Here is a 20,580-nt window from a genome sequence, read left to right as displayed (position 1 = left end):
TAGGTTCAGTGGAGCAGGTAGGTGACTGCTGTTTCTTGTCGTTTCTTCTTTTCTTCTAAAGGCTTCAGAAAAGGCTTTGAAATCCTCAAAATTAAAAATATGATAGAAGGATAAAACCAAACCCATTTTTCAGAATGCTTGACCACGTTCAATTCTTGTTCAAGAGAAGCAGAGACACACCTTGCTGTTTTGGTTTTACCAGTTTCATGTGGGTGAAGTTCCTAGGGAGGTGGAGTTAAGCAGGTCAGCCTGAGTCATTCAGCTGATTTTAGAAAATATTGCTCTAATACCACAGTGTGGAACAAATGCATGCTGGAGAGACCTGGATTTTCAGTTGTCATCAAGCCAAGAGTTTTCTAAATGCTTACAAGAAATGATAGACTAAAACTACTTACTAAAAATGAAGCCCATGAATGCTTCTTGCTATAAAGGCCAGTTCAGGTTAGGGAAAGTTTTTTCTTACTGTATTATGAAATCCACACTGTGGACAAAGGTGAGGACTACCTAACAAGACCATGGCACACAGATGGAGCTACTGCTGTGGCAGAAAACTTGATGCATTTCAGAGACAAAATACTTTGAAATATCTGCTGTTCAGGAAGGGGCAAAGCTTTGTGTTCTTAGAGAAGGAAATCTCCCCCACACACCCCCTTTAAAAAAAAAATAAAATATATATATATATATAAAGGATAATAGAAGTTCTGTAAATGCAAACTTTCTTTTGCACAGAAGCAACCTAAAATGGAGACAACATATGTGGTTTGAATTTCCTAACCAAACAGTTCATAGATCCTCTTCAGAAGAAATATAGTGTCTCAAGGGCAGTGTATATTTTGATTGCTTCGTCTTCTGAACTTTGCAGTTAAGCTAAGGCATATGATAAACCGAGAGAGAAAAGTTTAATGATGAACTCACAGAAATCAATAAAAGCTTTCCTGTTGACTGCACTAGAAGCAGAGCCAGTGCATATACCATTCATAAATTGAACAAATGGATCCTGAAAACTCAGGCTGGCTGCTTAAAAGATCAAGCAAATCAAGGAATAAAGTGACATAAGACATTTCTGTGTGTAAAAAGGCTGTGGGTTACAGGATTAATTTTTTATCATATATCTCTATACTGTGAATAACCAAGTAAGCCTTAACTTGTGGAATCTTAATAGCCATCTCATTGCTAAAGTCTAAAGGAAACCCAGAGGAAACTTAATAATATTAAAAGTTATTTTAAAGGGAGTTCACATTGGTTTGAAGGATATTTAGCTTCGCACACAATATCCACCATTGTAAATTCAGAGAACCTAGATTTAAGTTCAGAAAACCTCCACACATCTTTACAGCCCTCAGTATATAAATCTAATAGTATTCTTAAAATGTCCGCTAGTAAGGTATTAATCTTTTACAGATAAAATTAAAATTCTGAAAGACTTTGGAACAAAAACTAAAGAAAAATAGTAAAAATATTCCCTCTAGAAATGAGGGGAAACTTGGAACTTTGTGGTAAGAGGCTAGTTTGTCCATGTTGCAATGAATAGAGAATAGTCTGTACAGTTTTTCATATCTGACTTGCAACAGAAGATTGGAACATATAGAAATTAATGTCACTAAATTATTTAATAGTAACTCAATCACATGAAAAGAAGAATTAAAGAAACACAGGACTAAAAAGCCATTTAAAATGAAATCAGAAGCTTCAACAAATATATTTTTCCCTTGCAGTCAAAAAAGTAATTATCAAAATTGTTCAGAGTATGTTGCCAATTACTCTGCTCCATAACTGCTAACTTTCTCAGTTCTTCTCTTGCTTTTGCTGGGCTCTCTGTCACTGGAAACATCTTAAACCAATTTAAAGTGCTACACCTGAATAAACATGTTGTAAAAGTGTTTATGTATTGAAGTGGGTCAGTTCAAGGTATGGTATTTGGCTGGAACTTCTAATTTCTCTTTTTACTGCAAAAGGGCTGCCAGAAGGAGGAAGTCTGAGCTGAATTAATACATTTGTTACAGTGGAAGTAGAATGGAAACTACTTTAACCACAAATCAAACTGCCTCTTTCATTTACGCCAGTGATAGAGTTTTTCTAAGAAATATAGACTCTGGCATACAGCCACTGTAAGTTTGTGTTTGAAAAGGAAACCTATATGCTTATTTCTATAAGGTTTACTCCTATGCTTATTTGCAAGTTCTTTTTCAGGATGATTGAGTTAATGGCATTATATGTTTGTGAGGCAGATGCTTCTTTGTCGCCCATATAGCAAACTTTTCCAGTTGGTGTAGAAGGATCCCCAGGCAGGCTGATGTTGCTGAGCGCAAATGGTGCCTGTGCCCATACCTTCCTGCTGAAGGACCTCTGTGTCCCCCACCCAGCACAGCTGCACAGCTTCACATGACACTGTCTCATTTTCTGACGGTTGAAGGGCTCTGCATAATACACGTACGCACAAAAGTGTTTATGCTGCCAAAATAAATTCTGTTAAGAGCAAGGGTTTATTTGCTAAAATGTCACTGATGCAGTTCAAGTGACTTGTTTTGCTTTCTTTTCTTTCAGTGAGGTTTAGATCCTATAATAGAGCGAGGTTACCACACAGTACTGACTGAACAAATATTTTAAAGAAATATGCACATCCCCTGGGAACAGAACCAGAGTCAATAATGTACATATTTCAAACTCTGTTCTCTTGAACAACTGAATGCCTTCTTACCTTTACTAGTGAATGAACATCAGTTTGAGTAACACTGCACAATATTTATTTTTAAAGCAGAAGTATATTTATTATCTACACTTCTATGCGCTACTGATTTGCTTCGGGTATATAAGGTTCCACATCTCACACTCCAGTGATGTAAAAATTAGATGACTGCATTACATTATCCTTTTTATAGCCTATAGACTTTAATGGGGCTCATTTATTTTTCAGTTCTATAAATGTGTACATGAGACTGAATTTAGATATCTGGGTAATGAATAAGTTATATATTGCACAAGAGACAACAATTTTATGCAATGACAAACAATGACAATGTTGAAACTTTTGTAAATTGTTGAATTTTTAGTCATTTTAGTTCCATTCAACAAAATGTGGTTAGGATTCTTAATCACATACATTCAGGATTATGGGCAAAATCCTTGCCATGCTTCAGTCAGCAGTTGAACGCCCACTGTGGCTTCAGGAGGGGCAGAAGTTCACCTTTTAACTTAACATTTCCATTACTTTATAGGTCGAAGTATCAATGTTAAATCTGCTGGCCTGATAGGAAGACATGGGCCTCAGTCAAAGCAACCATTCATGGTTGCATTCTTCAAGGCAAGTGAAGTGCTTTTCCGTTCTGTCCGGGCAGCCAACAATAAAAGGAAAAATCAGAATCGCAACAAATCCAGTAGTCATCAGGAGTCTTCTAGGATGCCAAGTGTTGGGGGTAAGATGAAGCTATGATTTACTAGCCTGCTTATAGGAATTATGGGTACCTGCTCAAATGCAGTGGAGCCACAGCAGTTCAACAAGATACTGCTCATTGGCTGAACTGTCAAAGACTGTCTTACCACTCCATTTCTACCTGCCCCTCTAGCTTTGCTTAAACATCTTTTGTTATGTTGATCCTGAGCATGATTTACATTCTGTGAGTCAGGTCACTTACATGTATAATGGCCGTGAAAGTGTCAGCTGTTAATGAGTTTAGACCAGCTGACATGTACTGATGTAAATACACAGTGTATCGCTGAATGGAGTGAATTCAATCCCTTATTTACCTGAAAGGTATTGACAATAATGCATGTAAAAATGTTGTTAGTCCCATTAGAGCCTGGAATAAATTTTGCTCCCATTCCTTTATGAAATGCTCCTTTCATCTGGAGTCAGAGTCACTTCTAAATATTCTCACTTTTGAACAAACGTTTCTACTTTCCAGGGACAGTATGTGAACCTGTATCTTTCTAAAAGCATGGCACATCTAGTATCAGCACATGAAAACCTCAGTATAGATGTTATTCTTAAACCCCATGGATGTCTGCAAGTAAGCAAATTAGTATTTAGTGTAAAGAATTCAGCCCTGGAGTAGAACTCACTATTATGCATTACTTATATCCATCTGAAGAACCTTTACAGTGGCAGATAGAGACCTCTCTAATGTAATGCATAAGCTTTTCCCTGATCTTCTGCACAAGGATGAATTTTACCTTAACAACCACAAACTGTTATTGAATTGTTAAAGAAATAATAGAAATTAGTTTAATAACTTACCTTTCTAAACTTTTTAAAAGTTTACCTGATAATCGACTGGAATAACATTCCACTTTGAGGTTAAAAATTAGTATGAAAACGTACCTGGAAAAAAAGTTTTTCATTCACAGCAGTAATTATTACAGCTTCAGTACTGGGCTCAATTTTATTTGTATATGGTGTATAGGTAGAAAAAACACTGAGCTATTTCTCTAGTTTCCGTAGAGGACCTGAGCATAGTTCTTTCTGAGGTAGATGATTTAGAGATGTATGTTCCTTTGGAGCTTATGAAAAGCCCCTGACATTTGTTAAGGCACCAGGGATCTCTGTTTACAACTGGTTTTTGTTTGAGGTTATTTGAGTGTTGTAAAATTTTCTGATAGTCTGTATGACTACACAACAAAAGCTCATCTGCACAATTAATTTCTAACCTGTTATTAGTCATATTGCAGGGGAGCAGTTATAAACAAATAATGAAAGAAGTCCCAAAATGGACAATTTCAGCTTTTTATTAGTAAAAAAAGAAATTAAAAATCTATAGCAGAACAGCATGTTTTAAATTATTCATTTATGAAGTTATATTAACTAAACACTCTCTTCATTAACTGCTTAAAATTCTTCAGATTTTTTTGAAACAATGTAAGTTAAAAATTGACTTAGCATCTTGTAATTCAGATGTGGTTTAAAAATGCACATCAGTTAAGCTTCCTAGCTGGTGCTCGCTCTAAATTTACTTCAGTGCATGAATTGAATCTGCATTTTGTGTTGTTCAGAATGGCCAGCTTTTTTTTCTGCAGAAACTGTTCCTTCTATTTTACTGGTACCATATGATGCATGTCCCTATTTTCATAAAATGGCTGTGGAATGAATGACATAACATGAGCATTTTCTTGTGGGTTTTTCTGGTTTTGGTTTTGATTGTTTTTTGGGTTTTTTTTACATATGGTCAAACATGATCTGTGCAACTGCATTAACTCCAAAATACAATCTCTTACCTCAAGGGTAAGTAATGTCTCCGCACAAAAAATACTTTAACAAGAATTTTCATATTTCCTTGAAAATGTCTACTAATTTTGAGAATCACATTATTTTGGGGGAATGGAAAATCATCTAAGTACATGGTACACATAGGATACCTAAATATAAATATCATACTTTCAGATTGAATCTTATGGTTCTAGTCCATTAGGAAATAAGAATTGAACAGATTTGTTAAGATGACTTGATTGTAGCAGGAAAGCTGAACACAAGTTCCTTGCTAGTTTAAGCTGTGAAAAACTCAACACATGCCAGCAAGTTGCATCATCATGAGAACTACCTCAGGAATAGGTATGTCTCAAACGACCAGTCAGCCTCATCTGTGCATTCAGTTGTGCTTCAGAGCTGTTGTAAAACAACAAAAATCAGAACATCTATAGAGAAATGTGCATTATGAAACAAATTTTCTCCTAACCTCTTGAAGTACGTGCAATTGCATCAAAGGCAGGGGCATTGGCCTCTGACTGGAGATGAAGGCAGCAAGATATGGGCAGGCTGGAACAGGTGGAAAAGCTGAAGGCAGAAGAGTAATCTCAACCTCACAGAACAACGTCCTCTGTAGCAAAAGAGTAGTTCCCACACCATGGCAAATCAGCTTCCATGGTCTTGTCTTGCAGTTTGCCTCAACAGTTCCCATATAACAAAAAAAACCCCTCCTTTTATTTGGGTGCCATTAATGATCAGTGATGGGACTCTTCATAAGTGATTCAAACCCACATTTTCTTTTAATAACTATTGCAACAATACTCATTAAAATCTGCAGATGAGCACGCTGATGGCTACAAAGGCAATGTGCAGATTCTGTCCAGATGCTCCAGTGTGCAAAAAACACATGGAAGAGAGAACACATTCTTATTTCCCATATCTTTGCATCTTTGCAGAACACAGTCCTTCCATGGAGAGAGCCATTTTCCTCCTATTCACCAGTCACAGGAACTGGGGAATATACTGAAATCCTGCAGGCTTGTGGGAGAAGGATGATTCTCCTAGTTCTCTATAGCTTCCCAATAATGAGCAGTGCTTTAAAAGTATAATTTAACTCTTCATATTTAAACCACAGAAAACCCCTAAGAATACGGCCTATCATTTTCCTCATGGCAGACTGTCAGTGGACCATGCTCGGTTCTTATTCACCCCCTGATGCAAGACAGTGTTGGCGTAAAGGACAAAGTGATGGGCAAATGCCTTTGTGTGATGTAGGGCCTTGTTTCTGAACTTGTTACATAATCTTGTATCTACATCATCTACGTCACACATTGACTATGAAAAATGCTCATCTACATAGCCAGAGATTATGTAGCCAGACCCAGATAGGTATGCTGTCATTTCTGTCTCACAGTCTGATTATACTTCTATTTGCATATTAATCCCAGCTTTACTACAGTCATGCCTTCCTTTTCTCCTTGCTTTTTCCTTCTTCCTTTTCTGTTTCTTCCCCCCCTCCTTTCTTTCATTTTTTCTTTTTTTTTTCTCTTTCTTCTTCCATTTGCCCTTGCCTTTTGTCATATTTCTTTTGCCTGTTGCCTTTTGTCTTCTTCATTTTTCCTTCTTGTTTAAGTTCTTGGACCTCAGCGATTAGCTTTACTGTATTCTCAGTACATCAAAAAGGAAAGCCCCACTGGGCAACTCAGTTCTTCCCTTCCAATGGACAATGCATTTTTTAATTATTCATGAAGATATACATAAACACAATGTGAAGAAAATAAAATATATATCTGTCAGTTATTATAACAGCTGGGCAACTGTTGACAGATTTGGGGTCAGCATCCCTGTGTTGCTAAGATCTTCAAGAGAAGATGACCTCAATGCAGCATGAAGGCAGACAGAATTAAACTTAGCATTCAGACTCCACCTGCCTGCTGTGCACAGAGGATTGAGCTGTTTATTACTCACGCAGTTGTAATTTTGTCAAACTGTAGATAAAAGGAAAAATATTTAAAACAAATCAAAACAAGACAACTTTTCCCAAAGTACATCACATAACTCTTCCTTAAAACAAAAGCTGGCTTAATTTTATTTTTTTCAACATAATCTAAAAAAAGTGTAACTGGGCACTAGAATATATTCACATTTAAACAGGGAATAGTGACATACACCAGGAAGTTCAAAAACAAAGTTACATATTTTTTGTTCATAATGCAGTGAGATAAAAAAACCAACAATACATAACTCTGCATTTCCTGAATTTTACTGGTTGGTGTGCCACTAATTGATTAAAACCACAGTACTTTGTGATAGTATATATAGTCATGTCTAAATGTCTTTATTTCCCTTAAAAAAAAAAAAAATCCTCATTAAATCTCTTATATTTTCTTACCCCTTTTCACATCTCTTTCTGCTATGTAGGGGTTTGGACCCCAACTGCAGTCCCTGAATAGCTGATGAACAATGTTTTCTTAGTCACAATAGCCTATGGTTTTGGTTCTTGACAGAATAAGCATATGGGTCTTGAAGCTACAGTATGTGAAATTGAATCCTTGGCACCAGATCTTATAAATGTCACATTTGATACTTTAATGAAATTTTACATTACACAAAACATTTGTCTTACATAAAAGATAGAAGTCAAAGAAGAAATACAGACTTGCCTGAGTTTCACTTTCTTTGTAGGTGTATGGGTTAGATGGCTTGCATATGAAATGCAGACCATCTTATCAGGTGTTCTGGTGTGACTGTTCATCATCCACCTGTTAGTCTATTCAAATAATACAGAGTATCGAGACAATGAAGACATCTATGCAATGATTTACATATCTATTATTCAGCCTTTCTCCTTTAACTGTAGGGACTTCTGCTACATCCTGGTGCAAAAACGTCTGTAGATATTCTTAAATTTGAAAACGTCACAACTGAAGGAAAACTGGCAGAAGCACACTCTTCAGCTTTTGTTTGTTTGCCTGCTTGGGTGATATCTAAAACCAGACTGTGACTTTCCTGACTTTCTCATATGCATATCTTCATATCTTTCCACATTTTTCAGTCATGGTTTTTCTACAAAGTTACTTGCATTCTACTTGGCTGAATTTGAAATTCCCACTAACAGCTGCAACAGAAAAGCTCAATATTTAGCTCCTATGAGCACTATTATCAGTCAAAATCAGTATATAGAACCTTGTGAAGAGTGATCAGTGAAACATAGTTCAACTTTTTTTATGTTAAAGTTCCTTTACTTTCCACTACCTTCACTTCTAACATGTGTGCAGAACATACTAGATTATCACAGACAACTCAGCACAAAGTATGACTAAGTGGTTTCTGTTATATTAAAGGCATAGAGATTTTTGAAAACTTGTGATGTTTTAGGGCATCTTGCCTTGCTTCTAGTGTCTGTTCCAGAAAGTCACAGGACTCCCATAGGATGTGGGTATATATTTTGACCTTACATGCCCTGGGACAACTGAGAGTATCTGAGATGGCAGCAGGTAACTACTTGTAGAGAACCTTTAATGACCATCAATGAGAATCAGCCCATGAAGGGCCAGGAAAATACCATAGGAAAGAAGGTAGTATTCATCTCTAAAAAGGAATGAGTATTTGAGGTATTATAGTTTAGAAAGCCTAATTTAACATCTCTGGTGGTACTAGAACAAGTTTAGTATTGCAAATAGATATATCTTGACTTGTGCAGTTTTTGACACTGTATCAGGAGACATATTGGGCCCCAGATCTGTTCAACAGAAAGTAGGTACATAGCCTGTTAAAAAAAAAAAGTAAAAGCATATTCAAAGAGCATGTTACCAATAAAATTTGGGTGGGTAATTTGAATGACATCTCATTGAGGCTCTTCTGGATCTGATTCAGACCAATATTTTATTGGATGATTGATCACTCCTCCTGGATCTGGTATCCTCTGTGAACTTGCAAAGAGCACACTCTGTTCTATTGTCCAGATTACTAGCAAAGAAATTAATCAGTATTGGCACCAGTACTGATCCTTTAGGGACATCCCTAGTAAACAGATGCCAGCTGGAATTTATACCACTGATCACAACCCTTTAAGCCCAGCAGCCCAGCCAAGTTTCCACCCATTATATTCTTTACCTATCCAAACCATATCTGACCAATTTGGCTCTAAGAATACTATATGAGACCATATAAAAACCTTCCTAAAAGCAAAGTGAACAATGCCCAGTGCTCTTCAAAAGCTCACAAAGCTCATCATCACAGAAAACAACCAGGTTGTTTAGGTACAGTCTGAACTAGGAAATCTGTGCTGACTGTTCCCAAACACTTTCTTGTTCTTCATGTGCCTGGACACATCTTCCAGGAGAATTTGCTCCACTGACTTCCCAGAAACTGAGGTTAAGCTGATTGCCCTTCTTGAAGATTGGTGTGACATTTTCCACTTTTGAATCATCAGAAATATCTTCCAGTCACTGTGAACATTCAAAAATGGCAATTGCAATGATGTTGGTTAGCTCATTCTCCACCCTGAAATTCATCCCTTCTGCTCACATGGACTCGTCTATCTTCGATTTGCTTAAGTGGTTCCTAGTCCTTTTACTGTGGATAGAGCTTCAGTCACTAGGCCTGGGGACTTTGGAGTCCTGAGGGTAAATCTTGCCAGTAAAACACAAGATGAAGAAATCACTGAGTACCTTAACCTATTCTGAGACCTTGCCACTAGGTCCTCTGCCCCACTGAACGATGAATCTGTATTTTTCTTTTTTTTTTCTTTTGCTATGGATATGCCTATAGATGTCCTTCTTGTTGACCTTCACATTCCTTACAAGTTTCAATACCAGATAAGCTTTGGCTTTCCTAACATCCATCCCTGCATGCTTAGGCAATGTGTTTATATTATTTCCATGTAGCTCATCTCAGTTCTACATTACGTTTACTTCTTAGTTGAATTTGAGTTCAGTCAGGAGTTTCCTATGCAGCCACAGGGGCTTTGTGCCATACGTGCTTGACCTGCACAGGAGAGTGGACTTACCTTGTGCTTCTCTCAGAGGCTGTTCTGGTAGATCAGCCAGCTCTCCTGGTCTCCTTTGCCCTCCAAGCCAGTCTGCCATGAGATCATGTGAAGGAGATCTCTGAACAAGATGAAAACTTTCTCCTAAAGTCCAGGGTTGCAATGCTGTGATTAATTTTTGTCATCTCTCAGAACCTTTTAACTCCACCATATCATGGTTGCTGCAGGTCCATCATGCTGCAGTTCTCATCAACATCCTCAACCCCATCCTGTTCTTTATTGATTGATTTTTATAAATACAACATAATCCTAAAGACATTAGGCAGGACTATATAAAAAAGGCATCTGGAACTGATCATTTGACAGTGTGGTTTTGCTTCAAAACTCCTGTTCTGGGATAAACTCTGAGAATATAATCTGGAAATTATAGGAAATATTTTACTTTATTAGGCATTGTGTTCAGTTTTGGTCATCACATCTTCAGAAAGACACAGATAAATTGGAGAGAACCCAAAGAAGCAATGATAGCACAGACCAGGAAAACTGACAAGAAGCAGTTGACAAATTTGCAGAAAAGCTCCTTTAGGCCAATTATTTGAAGAGTTTTCTGCAAGGATAGTGAACTTCCTTTAATTTTATGTGAAAAAGGCCTCTCTCTTAATTCTCCAGGAATTTTTCAACAGAGACCCTCCCATCCCAGCCTCAAGTCTGGGCTTAATGTTAAAAAACTGTCCCTAAAAAAATTCTATTCCTGAAAATGAAGACTTTGTTTCTTTTTCAATGTCTTCTTTGTTTGTTCGGGTGGTTTTTTTTGTTGCTGTTGTGAATTTTAGCCAAACTTTTTTTTTTTTTTTTTGTTCCCCAGCCAGAATGGTTATTTTGGTCTGAAAAAGCTACTTCAAGCAATTTTGAAATGGAACCAGAGGAGACAGCCTGACCTTCCTGCATGCCTCACTGATAGCATCACTTGAATAGCACTAAACCAACTCTGGGGTGCTAATATGGTGAAGGCATGACCCTATTACCTTCCTTTCCTGTTTCTCAGGAGCAGTAAGGAACAAGTACTAGATTTTCTCCAAGATAAAGATTGCTCTGGAGAAGCATGTATGGAAGGTTCTCTATGTCCTTCTATCCTGACACGTCAAACAGTGCAAAAACATCCAGGCCTTTAAAAAGCATCTCTTAGTCTACTTGTTTACATTAGTATTACCAAGTAAAGATCATCAACTGGTCAACATTTCCAGAAAATATGGTAAAAAATGGAGGAGTACAAAGTGTGCTAATGTTTAACAGACTTGGAAATTCTGTTATTTCAGGATAATTTTCATCATGTTTATCTTTTGTATTGGTTTATTTTCTTTACCTAGTAATTAAACCTGCACCATCATACAGGTGACTTCTCCACATCTTGGATCAGGGTCTCACTTGTCCTCCTTTGATTACCTGTGTGCATATTATCAGAGTTGTTACCTAGCTAGGCAGCAAACAGACATCTTGTAAACCTGTTTCCCATAATGCCGTATGCATTATCTTGTCTGTGTACACCAATTTTATCAGGCTGACACTGCTGATTCTGCATTTTCAAGTTCACACTGCCTTTACGACCAACCCTAGGAATACAAATGACAGTGTGTTTGTTTCTTTCCTTTGTACAGCTTGGTGAGGAGTTCAAAAATACCTATTTGTTGTCAGTTCTAGCAATGCTTCTAAACATTTTATTATTATTTTCTTCTTGTAGATTATAACACAAGCGAGCAAAAGCAAGCATGTAAGAAACATGAACTTTATGTGAGTTTTCGAGACTTAGGATGGCAGGTATGATTATGAATGCTGTTTCCTATCAATTCAAATCAGAAAAGTCTATTTTACAGTACCCTGTTATTTACAGTCTGTTTTCTCCAAGGTAATTGGTATTTAACTGATGACAGACAAGTTCTTTAATTTTGTATGTGCATGTTGTAATTAATCTTTACCATTATTGCGTTATCTTTATTGTCTGCTATTCTCTCAAAGATTTTGCATACATTAATGGCTTTACGATCTGGATTTATTCACAAAAAGATAAATCTGACCTATTACTCAGATATGAATAGATCTGCAGTAAGTGTAAACAAAATCCCCACACTGATCAATGGAAATTTAGAAATTTGCACTTGAATTCTCACTGGTTCAGTGATGTCTACTGCAGGTCAAAGAGATTTCACTGGAGTAAGGTTCTTAAGTACCTAGAGCTTGGATCACTGATCAGTCGTCTTTATAACACCATAGCTAGATGTATATAATTTATGGGAAAAACTCATCCTGCCATACAGTAACAAAAAAAGAAGGTACTTATAGTAAAAGGTTGTAAAGAGAGAGGCAAGGCATGTTGAGAAAATAGAGATCAATGTAGGGTTTTTTTCCAGAAAGCAAGGAGCTCTCTATAAAGAAAGAACAAGAAGGCCATCAGCAACCTATAACCTAGAAATATTGCATAGGTAGGTAAGAACTCAGAGATGGCTGTCTGTGCATTTCACATTTCTCAGAATTATTTCAAAACAATTCTCCATGAGCAGAACAAGTCTATGAGGAGAAAAAGTGTGCTATTATCTTTAGTGATAGCTCATCCTTTACATATCTAGCTTAGAGTCTCATATGGCCTCATTAGTTTGACTGGTATTTTGTAGTATACTTATCCTCACAGCAGTCTGAAGAAGTAGGCAGAGATAGTTTTCCCAAGTCTGCAGAGCATAATCACCCTGTCCATGGCCACAGACCAGACTTGTGGTATTGACTTGAACTCAGGCTACTGAACAAGCGAGCCATTGTCTCTCTGTAGATCACAGATTTTTCCAGGTATCAACCATTTTTTTCATTTTTTGAAACAGTAAATTCTGATGTGTCCCAGGATGTGCAAGACACTCAGATCAGTCACTCAGGGTGGTCATAGAGAAAAGAAAATCTATGTTTTTCACAAAAAATACTTGAATTTGAAGTTTCAGTTGGAAATCCAAAGCTACACTGTACAATATTTGATCAGTGAAATTCAGGCTGAAATGAGATATAAAGAAACAAAGCCCAAGAAGTAGGCACTTCCCACAGCACCTCCATTACCTTTGCATGTCAAAGGAGGAATTCAGCAAACTAAACACATAGGTTTCATTAACATTTTAAAATATTTTCCCTCTTGTGTTGTTTTCCCCATGCTGTGTTACTAGAAATACTAAAAATGCATGATTCGGCAACATTCCAACTGGTAATCTCTAGCAATCCTCAGTCTCACGCAATAATACAATTAATGGTATTGAGTATGCCGAAGAAAAAGAATTCATTTTATTACTTTTGCACCAAGAAGGGCTCAAGATTTTTGGTTTGGGAAGAAAAGTATTCTGACGAATATATTTGGACCTTTAATTCTCCTTATAGTTTCATTAGTTGGTATTCAGTACAGATTTTTAAATTTAATTTAATTTTCTTCTGAGTTTTGCATGAACAATCAAATACTTCTTTTATTTTTTTGGCAAAAAAAGTAATTTAGCATGCCACATTCTGAAGTTCATTTTGTCCTTGGACAAGTCTTAGTTCGATATAGTTTTAAATTCTCTGAGAGATGAAAAAAAAAAAAAAAAAAGTTTGAGTGGGTTTATGTGTTCTTGTTTTAGGATTGGATTATTGCACCGGAGGGCTATGCTGCATTTTACTGCGATGGAGAGTGTTCCTTCCCCCTCAATGCCCACATGAATGCAACAAATCACGCTATTGTTCAGACTCTGGTATGCCTCTGCCTCTGTTGTAGTTGCTTATTTTGCAGTTATGTCTTGGCGCGGGGCTGTCTCTTCGTCTCTAGTATTATACTTTGGTTGTTTCTGGGTAAATGATAACCCATTTCAAATACATGTTTTGGTGATTATGCTGGAGAGAGGATGAACTGTCCAGAGTGGCCTGTGTGGTAGGTTTCCCTTCCATTTCAAATGCAATAACCCATGAGAAGACTGTCATATTACTGGAGAACTGTGTAGACAGGAACCAAAGGGGCCCCCTGCTCCCACTTCCAAGAGTTTTTTGCAGCTTATTGAAGCTCCATGTTAACATCTACATGCTATACCTTCCAGAAATGTTGACACTTGGCCACTCTGTGGACCTCTGTTGTCAACTGTTGGCAGAGATACTTAAAATATAATTCAATGTGAAGTTTTGCAAGCAGATGCGTTTGCATGTACGAAACGGTGTTCAGTCATGCCTGGCTAACAAAAGCAGTTTATAAATAAGTGGATCTGTTGCTCTGCCTGGTACATGTAAAAGGGGATTTGCAGCCAGCTTTCTGCCTCTGCTAGTTCTTATGTTAGTCTTGTGCATCAACTGGAGCAGCCAAAATTGTGATCTTAGTTGAAGCAGCTGGCTAAGCCTTCTATACATCAGCAGCATTCAGCTACAGAAATCAAGACCTTTAGACCATGCCTAAATGTAATGCTCTGAGCCTGAAGTCTGGTCATGATTTTTCACCTGTGCCAGCTGAAGCACTGTCTCTGAACAGCATCTTTATTAGCAGAATGATTATGAGGAGGAATGAGAGAGATACACAGGGAGAGAGGAGGAGTACAAAAGCAAAACAGGAAAGGGTTGCCATCCCTAATTAGTTCCTGGAAAGGTCAAGAAATTCAACTGCAATTAAAGAAACATGGGTTTAAGGCTTCCTCTGTTTTAAACTGATGATAGGAAAGTATCCTGACCATCAGAATATGTTGATAAGTCTGTCCATGAATGATGATCTTTTTCTTTGATTTTAACATTAAAAATCTGGGCCTGAAAAACATTTTTCCTTTCAGAAATGAGTGCAGCTACTCCCCTCCTGGGAAAACACCCCCTCCAAACCAAAACCCCACACCAAAGAAAAAAAAACCAGAAACAAACAAACAAACAAAGTTTGATTTCTTTCTTAGAAAATAAATTCTGATTGTGAAAATTGCCAAGTATTTCTGCATGAGAGGGGTATTTTAAACCCTCAGTATGTGAGGAGACCTTTTCCTTTCCATTCAACTTTTAATTTATGCACCTTCTCCAAGTCCAGACACCAATGCAACATTATTCCTCTATACCAGAATTCAAGTCAGCAAGATTTACAAAAAGAAGGGAAAATGTCAGAGTTTGGAAATAAATAGGGGTGTGGTAAGGGGTTCAGGTGGAAAGGAACAGCAACTGCCAGTTGGCAAGGAATATAGTAATGTGCCTGGGAGACAATGAAGAACAGCATATATGCAATCCTGAGCTGAAAAGAAATAGGTCAGCAAAGCAATAGTTCAGCATTATGCAAACATTGTCCAGAAAAGTTGCCAGTCTCAGTGAGATCCCCAGGTTAGAGTTCCCTTCTGCAATTATGGACTGTTGAATAAGAAGTGGCCCAGTGTTACTTTCTCTTGTGTGCCTACCCTTTCCAGAAATGGTTAATCTTTCCATTATTAAGAAATTTGTATTTGTCCTATTTTTCAGATCGAATACTTAAATTTTCCCTTCTTTTCATAGCCTTTTTGGAATTGTGTGTCTCCCTCTGCATGTACTGTACATGCATTCAATTGTGCAGCCAAAAAATCATGAAGCTAATTAAATTTTAACTGCACATAAATTAGATGAGATAACAGTAGTTGAATGCTTTCTGGTTTAAATTATACAAAATTCAGATTTACACAAGGTGTGCACATGGGGATGGCTTGGGAAACAACTATTCATGCACCCCACCCTAATCCATATGTAATCATCTCCCAGCCATACTGATTACACCATTCTAAAAAAGCCCACTCTTTGGGATGGGAAGTGATTTTTCCTTGGTACCCCTCCAAACTGTAATGACTCATTTTTTTTTCTTTTGTAACAAGAATAGGAGAAATGCTGGGCCAGTACCTCTCTCTCTCTTCTTTTTCTGAAACTGAACTTAGGCAGACAGATGATACATATAAATACAAGACCGACTCCATTTAATGAATTATATGATCTTTGTTGTCCTCTCTCTCTTCCCATCACCCTGAGAACAGGCACTGGAGTAGTATTGACTTCCTGGTCATGCGAGTTAGTGGATCAGCAGGTTGACTTGCACTGACTTCCAGGCTCACTCTTGAAAATGCTGCGAGCATCACTGTTGTGTGGGGCTAGCAGGGCCATGTAGCTCCCAGCTGGGGTGGCAGGGGCTAGAGGGACCAGGAGTTATGGCAGGGCAAACATCTGCCTAGACAAGGCACAATCATTCTTTTCTTTAGTGCTTTGCTATTCATTTGTTAAACTGTTTTTAAATGTGTGTCTAAAACCTTAGTAAACTGCTACTTCAGGATTTATTATTGCTCATTTCAAAAGACCTTCTCATGGTAACAGTTATGTAAAAATCGTTTCCTGATAGACTGTTCTCTGTTGTCTGGCAAAGGCTCTGGGCTTGTATCAACTGCAAGACAGATGGCTCTAACAGATTTACAAAGACTTACCGTACAAATGAAACCTATTACTGCTGAAGTCTTCATCCATGCCTTAATAATCTCTTGCCCTCTCTATTACAACTCCCTCTTTTATGGCCTCCCCAGTTTCCAAGTCTTCAGCATGTGTAGAATATTACGTCCAACCTTCTTTCAAGTACAAAGAACTTGTATTTCCCCCATTTTCAGATATTTCCACTAGATCTTGTTCGTTCTGGGATGATGTTCAAAACTATTTTCCTTCTCTTTAACCTTTCATTGATATATTTCAACCCAGTGAACATAAAGGCTTCTCTGCCTCAGCCCTTTCCCCAAACCTTCCGTCCAGCTGACACCCACCTTAAGAATTGATTTTGATTTCAGTGGAAGTAAAATTGGACCCACAGATGCCTAGATAAGACTTTAAAATGCACTCATGCTGTCTGAAAACCCACATCTTACCATTTCATAGGCTGAAAACAGCTTCAGTATGAGCCTTTGCCTGCACAGCCTTTGCTGTCTGAAACAGACTTTCCTCCATGCTGAGACCCTGACACAAGAAAGCATTTTAGCATATGCTGCGGTCCCAGTAGAGACGGGGACTTCAGCCTGTGCTTCATGTTAAGTACTGTCCTTAGCAGAGATGGCACTGACAATATGTTTAAGTGTTTTCCTGAGCAGCTGCCTAACTCTTTTCTAAATTTCATCTGAAAACCAACTTTCTTTCTTGGCCGCTCATCCTCATTTATCTCTCCATCTGCTATTATTGTATAACTCTGCCTGCACAATTGAAATCGGAGCAATGTTTTGGAGGTAAGCTGTGCTTTAAAGTTGCTAACCAAGGAAAATCTGTGACCACAGCACTCTCTGAATTGCAAAGACATGTTTTGCATTGATGTTGCCCTTGTACCTCTCTGTTTGATATATGAGCTATGTATTTATCTGTCTTTCAGGTTCACTTGATGTTCCCTGATCATGTACCAAAGCCATGCTGTGCACCAACAAAACTGAATGCAATCTCCGTGCTCTACTTTGATGACAGTTCCAATGTTATTTTAAAAAAATACAGGAATATGGTGGTGCGTTCATGTGGCTGTCACTAGAATTAAAAAAAAAAAAAAAATCTAAAGCAGAGGGTTTTATTCAGAATTGTAATAAAGTCAAGATAGGAGCCTTGCCGATGAAAAGGCAGTCCTAAATTTATTCCATTTCATGTCATCTCTCATTTAAATGTACAGTATAATGTGTATAGTAGCTTTTATTTATTTAAAAATATAGTTTCTTCTGTATGAGCAGAATTTCAGAACCATTTATTTTATGGGTCACCTTACTACACAGTAGAACTTCCCAAACTAATTTTTCAATTGACCATACTGGAATCTATTTCATTCCATTTCAGTATTTTAAAGTAAAGCCTTTGTATAGATTTTTTTAAAGCTAGACACTCCAGAACTCCTGTAACTGCTTCATGTTGTTAAAGGAACTAAAATACATTTGGTCATATTGTGCCAATGAAAACTGTGGCGGGGTATTTATTTAGAAAAAGGCACAGAAAAAAAACTAAACAAAACTGCTTGGCTAAACGTATTTTTTCTTTTAGAAGTTCTGCTCCATTAGAAAAAGTGAAATGTTGAACAGTGCTTAAGTAAATAAATAGTAGATAGAGTATAGAAGTGAAAAGATTGCACATAATTGTTCTATTTTCTTTAACAAGATGACTGTAACTGGAGTAGTATGTTACTTCTTGGCTTGTGGGCTGCAGAGTTTGTGAAAGGATCAAGAGCTTTGTGAGTTCTGTGGAGACACTTTCATCTCTATCTTTGACTTTTCAAGTTAATACTAAAAATTGAACTACAACATTCTTACCTCAAATCATACCAGTCTATTATCCATTACATTGCTCTGGCATATAACAGCACAAGGTAAAATAAAAAAAAAAAATAGTCAAGACTTCCCATTATATGCACAAGTTACTATATACACAAAATATACACAAGACAGGCTGTGGAAGAGCTTTGCTTTACTTAGCTCCCACTTTTGGATGGGTTTTCTGAGTATGCAAGGGACGGCACAGGGGATGCAGCAGTTGTCACCTGTTTAATTGAGAATCTTGTCCCTGGTGGCGACTGCTTTCAGGCAAAGATGAAAAACACATCTTATAACGAGCCATTGGGTGATTTGCAGCCTACTTTTGGTCTCATATGTTTTTCTATCTGGTGGAGATTGGTTTAAATCATGAGACTTAGATGGGATATCGTTCCCTTATTTTAGCATTAACTATTGGAACTTTGAAAATTCTTAAATCCGTATAAATAATTTTTAATCTCCCTAAATTTTTGGCCTCAAAGGAAATCCTGTGGTTGTGAATTGCACAATTAATTACAGATTATAATTACCACCACCCATATGCTTATTTTGAATTAAGCACATTTAATATCTTGGACACCCCTTTGTTTTAGTGTTGTGAAAATAGGAATATAGAAACTCTGTTTTCTCTTTATTACATGGCTGATTATAATATATGCTTTTATCATGAATTGCCTTGATTAAAAATTTAAAGAGTTCTCAGAGAGTTGTTAAAAAATGAATAGGACATATCAATTTCTTCTTAGACAGTCTATTCATATAAACTCTGACTTCTCTGGTTATTTAAAGCATATTTCAAGAAACTCAGATTATTACAGACTGATAAAATCAGCATGTGTGTGTGACTGTGTCTACATGTGAATGAGCAACTGTCTTTTTTGCAGAAAATAATTTATTTTGTCTTGCTATTGGAGTAATACATAAATCCTTTCTATGCATACACTGTTTTTTAAAAAAAATTAACAGTTCTGTTTTCAGCCTTGGGAGGTATTTCACCTTAATACACCAGTTCCACTTTACACTTGCATTTCTATTTTATACTGACATTACTTACATATCTATGGTTAGCTGCAGTTCATGCACAAGGTTGCATAGCAAAATATAATGTCTCCAACTGAATCACCATTTTGGAACAGTTAAAATCCTGGGTTGTCTTAAAAATTTACTGGTTTCTGTATAAATTATGGATATGCTTATCTGAACTCAAATTATTCTAAATGGAATTTGATGGAAACTAAATTTTGGGTACATTAAGTAATATATTTTTTATTAATGGTGTACCATTTTGAGAATAATAAACTGAAGATTATTGTTATTTTATTCTTAAAAATATGCTGTTGGAATATATTTCTATATTTTGAGACATAATAAACATGTAATACTATTTTCTTCTACTGTGATTTTGTTTCTGAGACACATGATAAAATGACACTGACATCGTATATTCTTTTAAAGGTAGGTAAAAGCAATCACCGGTAATTATGGATAGATTTTGTTGCAGTTCATTTTTGCAAAATTACTTTTATTTTGCTACTACTTAAACTGCAGCTGGCAAACCATCTACACTAATAATAAAAATCATCCCTTCAAATCATGACTCCAAATGTTAATACTCTACTCAAAATATACTACAAAGGAGAAATAGTTCTTTAAAATCTCCATAAATCCCTAACTGTTCATTCCTCTGTCTGAAAGGAAGGATAATGGCACCACACCTTCTGTACGCTCTGGATAAGTGTATATATGTGTGTTTTCATGTAAACTTGTTCAGTAGTTCTTAATACAGGGCTTTTTGTTCTTTTGCTTGGTCCTATCAAATACCTGTTATTTTATGTATATTTATACATAAAATATACACACATATCTATAACAGAATGTTTATGTAATTCTATTAAATTATATTAAATATATAGCCATATCTATAGCTATATCTATTTCTATAGCAAGAAAGACCATTCCATTATCATTCAGGACACAAGAGCTTTGTTCTTTTTAAAGTTGTTCAAGCTTTCTGCATCCTTAACAACTGGAAGGAGTCTAAAGGGATAAAACCCAGAAAAACAGAAGCAGCTCTGTACAGAATTAATGTTACGTTATGGCTTAGAGCTTCTTAGTCTTTAACTTACTCAGAATGT

General features: G+C 36.8%; 1 protein-coding gene across 3 annotated transcripts in view; it reads left to right on the top strand.

The window, feature by feature from the left end:
- BMP5 (bone morphogenetic protein 5) overlaps positions 1–19,775 on the top strand; it is a 60,706-nt gene extending 40,931 nt beyond the window's left edge. For 2 of the 3 annotated variants that reach the window (XM_074922478.1, XM_074922458.1), the window contains 4 exons: positions 3,216–3,413; positions 11,905–11,981; positions 13,808–13,918; positions 17,533–19,775. In XM_074922478.1, coding sequence (XP_074778579.1) covers positions 3,216–3,413; positions 11,905–11,981; positions 13,808–13,918; positions 17,533–17,682 — 536 coding nt within the window. In that variant the 3' untranslated portion in view covers positions 17,683–19,775. The remainder of the gene's footprint in view (positions 1–3,215; positions 3,414–11,904; positions 11,982–13,807; positions 13,919–17,532) is intronic. The other variant, XM_074922468.1, reaches the window with a different exon arrangement.
- The last annotated feature ends 805 nt before the right edge of the window (positions 19,776–20,580 follow it).

This window comes from Athene noctua, chromosome 1, assembly GCF_965140245.1.
Source record: "Athene noctua chromosome 1, bAthNoc1.hap1.1, whole genome shotgun sequence".
NCBI lineage: Eukaryota > Metazoa > Chordata > Aves > Strigiformes > Strigidae > Athene > Athene noctua.
Note: the sequence above shows the minus strand (reverse complement) of the source record. Positions and strands in the feature narration are given on the sequence as shown.